General features: G+C 45.8%; 1 protein-coding gene across 1 annotated transcript; it reads left to right on the top strand.

Annotated features, from left to right (window-relative positions):
• LOC109685651 (15 kDa protein A) lies at positions 1 to 4,016 on the top strand. The gene is made up of 4 exons (XM_020162587.2): positions 1 to 260; positions 845 to 946; positions 2,704 to 2,805; positions 3,337 to 4,016. Exons 1-4 carry the CDS (start codon positions 87 to 89, stop codon positions 3,469 to 3,471), a joined length of 513 nt encoding a protein of 170 aa, XP_020018176.1. The 5' UTR covers positions 1 to 86; the 3' UTR covers positions 3,472 to 4,016.
• Positions 4,017 to 7,878: the final 3,862 nt, after the last annotated feature.

Genomic DNA, 7,878 nt, shown 5'->3' with positions numbered 1-7,878 from the left:
TTTCAGGAAGGCAACAGCCCTTGGGCAAGGCAGCTCCAATAGGACCTAAAAGGGGCTGAAAGTGGCAGTGGATCAGAGCGAGGACAATGGCAAGGACCTGGAAGGCACTCATATTGGTGGTGGGTTTGGCAGTGGTGTCCTGTTTGGCCCGTCGCCACCCGAGTTATGATGATATTGTTGCCAAGGCCTTGAAGTTCTACAATGAAGTGCAGCAGGGAAGACCTCTCTTCCGTCTGCTGGAGTCCACCCCGCCACCTCGAGTGAGTGTCTGGGAAGCAGGTACCACTGGCTACTTTACACCTGTGAGGATGACAGGTGGGAGAGAGTGCCTGACATAGGCTCAAAGTGCTTGGCTAACATTAGCTATTGTTCTTATCATTATAATGTTTCTTATTATCTTATTCTACCTAATGAAGGTAGGATAAGATAATACTCTGTTTGACAGCTGCCTGACTGGCAAATTTGGGGCTGCAGCTGGGAATCTGTTTAGGCCCTGGGCTTGAGGGAATGCAAGAACTGTTTCAAAGGACAGACAGGAAGGAACTGTACTGGTCTCACTGGGTCTTCTTCAGGGGCTTCTGGTTTCTCCTTCCTGCCCCCATCCCTCTCTCCTGGCAGCCCAACATGTGGATTAGGGATTCTTGTTCCTATTTCACAGGTGAGGCTATTGAGGGACAAAGGCAGGAGGATCATACAGTTATTAGTGCAATATTTTGCCTTCTTTCCAAGGGACTGGGCCCCTAACTCTGCTGAAGTCACTTATCAAGCCGTGGGCATTGGTGGGATAAGCCACTGCCTACTTGGTAACTTTAACCTCTCTATGCTTTTGTTCCCTTATCTTTAGAACTCCACCAGCAGGATCCCACTCAATTTCAGGATTAAAGAGACAGTGTGCGTTTCTGCCCCAGAGAGACAGCCCAGAGAATGTGCTTTCCGAGAGGATGGGGTGAGTCATCTTCTTCCAGTTCTAGCCCCTTAGTTGACAATGGGAGTTCCCCTCTCTTCTGGCCTCAAGGGACTGTGTGTCTGCCTCCAGCCCCCTCACCTGACCTTCTTACCAGAGCTTTGAATGTGGAAGCCTTTTCCAACACTAGATTTTCCTTGTTATAAATTATTATAAATCCTTATATAAAAGCAAAACCTGCTAAAAAAATTTACCAGATATATAAAAGAACAAAGTGTGACCATAATTCACTTAGAGATAATTGCTTTTTAAAAAATAAAGTCAGAAAATAACATACTTTTAATTTGATTCTGCTTCTTCAAATTCAGAAAATGTACTATGTTATTTTCTGATCTGCTACCCCACTCTCCAGGGACAGGCAACATTAACCATCGATGTCCTCTGTATCTTTATGCACACACATGTATTTTATTTCATTTATTTATTTTTTTAATTGTTTTATTATTCATATGTGCATATGAGGCTTGGGTCATTTCTCCCCCCTGCCCCCACTCCCTCCCTTACCACCCACTCCGCCCCCTCCCTCTCCCCCGCCACCCCCTCAATACCCAGCAGAAACTATTTTGCCCTTATCTCTAATTTTGTTGAAGAGAGAGTATAAGCAATAATAGGAAGGAACAAGGGTTTTTACTAGTTGAGATAAGGATAGCTATACAGGGAGTTGACACACATTAATTTCCTATGCATGTGTGTTACCTTCTAGGTTAATTCTTTTTGATCTAACCTTTTCTCTAGTTCCTGGTCCCCTTCTCCTATTGACCTCAGTTGCTTTTAAGGTATCTGCTTTAGTTTCTCTGTGTTAAGGGCAACAAATGCTAGCTAATTTTTTAGGTGTCTTACCTATCCTCACCCCTCCCTTGTGTGCTCTTGCTTTTATCATGTGCTCAAAGTCCGATCCCCTTGTTGTGTTTGCCCTTGATCTAATGTCCACATATGAGGGAGAACATATGATTTTTGGTCTTTTGGGCCAGGCTAACCTCACTCAGAATGATGTTCTCCAATTCCATCCATTTACCAGCAAATAATAACATTTCGTTCTTCTTCATGGCTGCATAAAATTCCATTGTGTATAGATACCACATTTTCTTAATCCATTCATCAGTGGTGGGGCATCTTGGCTGTTTCCATAACTTGGCTATTGTGAATAGTGCTGCAATAAACATGGGTGTGCAGGTGCCTCTGGAGTAACCTGTGTCACTGTCTTTTGGGTATATCCCCAAGAGTGGTATTGCTGGATCAAATGGTAGATCAATGTTTAGCTTTTTAAGTAGCCTCCAAATTATTTTCCAGAGTGGTTGTACTAGTTTACATTCCCACCAACAGTGTAAGAGGTGTCCCCCCCGCCACCCCGCATCCTCGCCAACACCTGTTGTTGGTGGTGTTGCTAATGATGGCTAGTCTAACAGGGGTGAGGTGGAATCTTAGTCACACACATGTATTTTAAACAGCTACGATTTTCTCTGGGCATGGTAATTCGTGGATACCTTTTCTCATTTAATAATTTACGCGGATGTCCTTTAATGGCTGTGCACGCACTTCTCCCAGGTCCTTCTGGGATGGCCTCTTGTCCTGGCTCTGTCCTGTACCTCGGTTTAGGGACGGGTTGGGGTTCTCTCCAGGCTCAGGCCCCGGAGACTGGCGCAGGCGCGGTTCGGTGTCCTCCGGGTGACCAGTACAGCCTCTGGTGCTCCCCGGGAGGGTGACTGGACACTTCCAGCTCCTGTCCTGATCAACTACAGGAGGAGCGGACCTGCATCGGTGAGCTCTCGAGGCGGCGTCTTTGGCACTTCCTGACCTTCACCTGCGACCGAGACTGCCAGAGGGACGGGAGGGACTCGCAGGTGAGCCACCCCTCCCTGTGCTCTGCCCCCCGCCCGGCTCCTCCTCCCTGCGGCCGCCTGCACCCCACAGCCCGCCGCACGGGGCCTCTCCCGCACCCTGTCTCCAGGGTACCACCCGACACTGAAGTGCCCACCGAGGTAGCCCATGGCGCCTCTGGTTTACCTGGAAAATGGGACTATCAGGCTCTTCTCAGCAAGTTGTCGCGGGGGGGGAGGGGACGAGGAAGGGACAGACCTTCCCGAATCAATCCGAAAGTTGTTCGGTGGGAGGGGAGATGGGACCCTGAGAACTCAGCACTCTGGGGCTGACCCCAGCTTGGAAAGTCACCTCCCTCCGATCCAGGCCGGGCTTGGCTGTATGGGCTCCTGCAGTTGGGGGCTAGTCAGGGGCGTCTGGGCCCCATCTCGCCTTCCCTGGCTGTGCCTCAGGCTTCTTATTCCCGCCTTGAGGGAGGAGTCACAGGCGGGGCAGGAATGGGCTGATCAATGATGGTGATGGTGACGACTGACTATCCAACATTGCTTCTGCAGGTCCCCCGCGTGAGGCGTTCTGCTGAATTCCCTGAGGCAGAGAAGGTTGAGGACCCCCAGGTGCCGCCTGCGGCCAGGGACTTATATGAGAAAGCCAAGTACGACATCATCAACAACATTCTGAGTAATTTCTAGGACTGGAGAAGGGAGGGGAGGCCCTGAATCTCCACCATGACCTCCCCTTCCCCACAGTCCACCTCCCTCTGTTGCCTGCTGCACCTTCTTTCCTGCATAGTCCAGGGTGACCTCTTTTAGAGGGACGTCCAAATTGAGAGCACAGCCACACTCCTTTGCCTTTGCACACCTGCTTCCCTCTGCCTGGATTTCCTGTCCCGTCCTGTGTCTGTAAATCCTATTCATACTTCAAGACACAGTTCAAAAGTCACCTCCTGCTCTCCCAGGGCAGAAGTGTCCATCCCTCATTGGTTCACTAACAATCCTCAAACCATCTTGGCAGCACTGTGTCTACTCACAGCTGGGCTCTCCTAGACCAGCTGTGGTGGCTGTGGAATGGGTCTCTCAATGAGGTGCTTCTGGCCTTCTGGGAGGGTGATTCCTTTTGTGCAAGACCCTGAGTACCCCTGCTTCCTGCCTAGTCAAATGCCTATCCAGGCACCTCTAAGGGGACCAGATCATCCTTGAGTGAAATCCTTGAGTGAATAAAATGTTTCTGAAATGAATGGCTACACGACTGAGCAAATGAATAACATGTTAAAGGCTGAATGAGCTGTGCTTAGGGTGAGGAGACCAATGGGGCAGGCCCTTAGTAGATTGTTGGGGAGACCCAAGACTCCCTGACGTCAGGGTAGGGACCATGGAGAGGAACTAAGGACAAGAAGAGAGGCCCAGGAAGGTGGAGTAGTTTGTCCCCAACCTCAGCTACCTTTAGTTCCATTATGCCCCCAACTTTATCACAAAGCTTCAGGCAGAATTCTCTGAACTCTGACTTGCACACAGACTGCCTCCTGGATACCTTCTTGTGGATTTGCAAAAGGGCGTCACACACTCAGTACCTTCCTGAAGCCCATCCCAGTCAGCTGTTGGCAACTTCATCTACTCCAAAACCTGTCATCCTTGCTTCCTCACTCTTTTTGCAATCATCATTGGTCCACCAGAAAACCATCTGTCCAGGTCATGGATGCCTCCCTAGCCCTGAGAACCAACTCTGGCATACTGGCTCAGCAAATTCTTGTTGAACAGATGTGTGTGTATCTTTTTTGTTTCATTAGCATGCTTCATCTCCAAGTGCTGGCTACAGAAACTACTGACCCAAACTCTCATTCCAGGGGCTATGGTGTAGAGTTTCTTGAGGAAATGGACTTTTTAGTAATAGTTGGGGAGGGGGAGAGGATCCATGTTCATTCATAATAGCTAACATTATCTTAATGCCACTTTCCATACAGTCTTTCACTTAGTTCTCAGAATATCCCCGCTAGCTGCATTCTATGTGGGAAAAACCAAGCCTCAAGGAAACTGTTTCACTGCCTATAGTCCAAAGTCCAACCCCCTTGCCACCTAAATCCTGGGTGGTGTCCACTGCTGAGGAGGGGGAGGGGAAACTGCAGGGAGTGATCTGGAGTGGGGTTGTTAAATGGGCTAAGCAGGATAAGCAGAGATGTTTAGACCCTCTTCCTCATAGTGGGGAAATGATGTTCAGCTGGAAGAGGTCACTTGAACTCTTCTGTGGGGGTCAGCCCTACAGAATGTACAGCATCTCATTCATACTTAACTTGACCCACACTACTGAAAGAGTGCTTGATAGCCCTATCCATGTCTTGTGGGATTCACCACACCCAGCCCTTTGTGGGTCTTGGACACCATGGGCCTGAGCCACTTCTCCCAGGATGCTGAAGGCCCTTCTATTGTGTTCAACACAAGGCCTGGGGAAACTGGTATGCCATGCTGTCCCTTGCAAGAAGAGGCTTGCAAGGACCAGCCACAAGGCCCTGATTCTGGCTGATGCTCTGGTCCGGTCAATAATTGAAGTAACAAGCCTTAAAAGACAGAAAATTCCAACATTATTTAAATTTTAAGAGTTCATATAAGATAATGTATATCTTATAATATATATATATATTTCCTTCACCCACATTTTCTATACCACATTCTTTCCTACCCTAAATCCCCACTTCTTCTAGTTTCTTACAGTTTATGTTCAACCAAATTAGAGTTCAATTCTATAAAAGATACAAAATTAGATCTGAAAAATAGAACAAGCCATGCTCTAATCTAAGCTCTAAGAGGCAGGGACTTTTATCAATTTTATTCACTGCTCCATACTTAAAGTTCAGTATCTATTGATTAAAAATAAATCCTGGCCATAGAGTTGATCCCTAAAAAATCAAATTGAAATATTTCAGGGGCTGGAGATGGAATTTTGCCCTGGGTTCCATTCCCAACATTGCTAAAAAAATAAAGTCTTTTTGGGTTTTTGGGCAGTACTGAAGCTCAAACTCAGAGCATCAAGCTTACTAGTCAGGTTCTCTACCCCTTGAGCCACTCTGCCAGCCCCACTTGAAAATAAGTCTTGAACAGTGGGAAGGTTTACTATCATGAATAAGTCAGTTTTCTCAAAATGAATAATTATTTTTGCAGTACTGGGGTTTAAATTCAGGGCCTTACACTTCTTAGGCAGGCACTCTACCACTTGAGCTACACAGCCCTCAAAATGAATACATTTAATGCATTAAAATCCACTAGGATCCAGCCAGGCATGGTGGCACATCCTGTAATCCTAGCAGTTGAAGGCTGCAGGAGAATGGCAAGTTCCAGGCTAGCCTGGGCTACACAGTAAGACACCGTCTCAAAAAAAAACAAAAACAAAAACAAAACCTCCATCTCCACTCCCCCACCCAAAAAAAAAAAAAAAAAAAAGAATTAGGATCCTAACAGTGTTTGTGTGTTGTCAATGGATTAATCTTAAAATTTACATGGAAGAATAATTGTCCAGAAATAGCCAGGAAAGTTGTGAAAAGGAGCAGTGACTTGGGACAAAGTGACTGTGGAACCCAGAATTAGGTCACCATATATATGAGAAGGGAATATATGAATGAGAGCATTTCCTTCCTTTCTCTCTCCTCCCCCTCCCTTCTTTCTTTTTTGAGACAGGTTTGGTTATGTAGCCCAGACTGTCTTGGAACTTGGGATCTTCCTACCTCCATGCATAACAACACCCCATGAAAGGTGAATTTTTAACAAATGAGAAGGCCTAACTGGTTTATTACCTAGTGGAAAAAATATATACCAGCTGAGAACAATTCTAACTGGATGAAATATTCATATGAAACGCAAGATAATAAAATCTTTCAAAAAAACCAAATGGCCAAAACCTGGAAACAACCTAGTTAAGGAATGACAGAATAAATGCTAGGAAAAATATACCCAGGGACTTGACATGGCTTTAAAAATGGATTAGATCTTTGATAGAAGGTGTAGGGAAAATGGACAAAAACATCCAAACATGGACATGCATGCATGTATATAGATAAATGATTTATATGAACACAGGGAAAAATAAAGACAACATTTGTAACAAGTGTTAGTGTAGGGAGCTAGTGATACAGGTGGTGGAAAACAAGAAGGGATTCAAGCAAAATAGGAAATCTAAAAGTGGGGTGTTCACTTTAGCAAAGCAAGATGATGAGGCATATTTCTGCACTTCTGTGGTATGTGGGTATGTATGAGGTGGTCATACACATAAAGAAAATAAAAACTGCAACATGGGGAGAATTTTGGACCATGTAAGAACAAGGAAAAAGTGTTTGTTTAATATGATAAAGGTAGGATCCTGAAGTTTACCCATGGGAGATGATCAGCCATCAGATTCAGCATACCAGATGCCAGCACAGAAGCTGCTGAGCTGGAGCTGCCCCAACATGATGAAGAACAAGAAACTTTTGGAGCTCCCAGGATCCCTTACCATTCCAGCATGATCTCCACCCTGGTACCTGGAGCCCAGATGGTCACAAAGGACCCATCTACTTGGGAAAGGAGACAGCAGACCTTGGGGGACCCAGGAGTCACTGTGAGAACCAGTGTTCTGCTGCTGTTTTGAGCTATAATTGATGTACAATATCTTGTACATATTCAGCGTACACTTTGATGAGTCTGCTATATATGCCTGTGAAGCAATTACCACAATTAAGATAAGTGAACATCCTCACCAGCCCCAGGTTTCCTCATGCCCTTTGTAATCCTGCCTCTTGCTTGCACTTCTGCCCCTCCCAATCCTGCTGTCTTTGGACAACCACTGATCTGCTTCCTGTCACTACAGATAAGTTTGCATCACCTAGTTTTATATAAATGAAATCATACATGTATTCTTTCGCCTGGCTTCTTTCACTGAGCAGCATAATTTCAAGATCCATTCATGTGGGTCTATCAACAGTCCATTCCTATAATTGCTGAGTATTTATGTATCACAATTTGTCATCTATCTACCTGTTGATCTTCTTTATTTTTTTCGGCTTTTTTGGGGGGCCACTTTATTGAGTGACCACAAATATGTCTCCTCTGCTTTGTTTGCTCATTTAGAAGATGCAT

Source organism: Castor canadensis, chromosome 17, assembly GCF_047511655.1.
Source record: "Castor canadensis chromosome 17, mCasCan1.hap1v2, whole genome shotgun sequence".
Lineage (NCBI taxonomy): Eukaryota > Metazoa > Chordata > Mammalia > Rodentia > Castoridae > Castor > Castor canadensis.
This window is presented reverse-complemented; position numbering and strand designations above follow the sequence as displayed.

Bases quoted from the DNA above. Each gene is read 5' to 3' on its own strand.
- LOC109685651 (XM_020162587.2), top strand. From the start codon at position 87: ATGGCAAGGACCTGGAAGGCACTCATATTGGTGGTGGGTTTGGCAGTG. The intron at 261-844 runs GTGAGTGTCTGG...CCTTATCTTTAG, and splicing joins AGTCCACCCCGCCACCTCGA to AACTCCACCAGCAGGATCCC. The intron at 2,806-3,336 runs GTGAGCCACCCC...TTGCTTCTGCAG, and splicing joins GGGACGGGAGGGACTCGCAG to GTCCCCCGCGTGAGGCGTTC.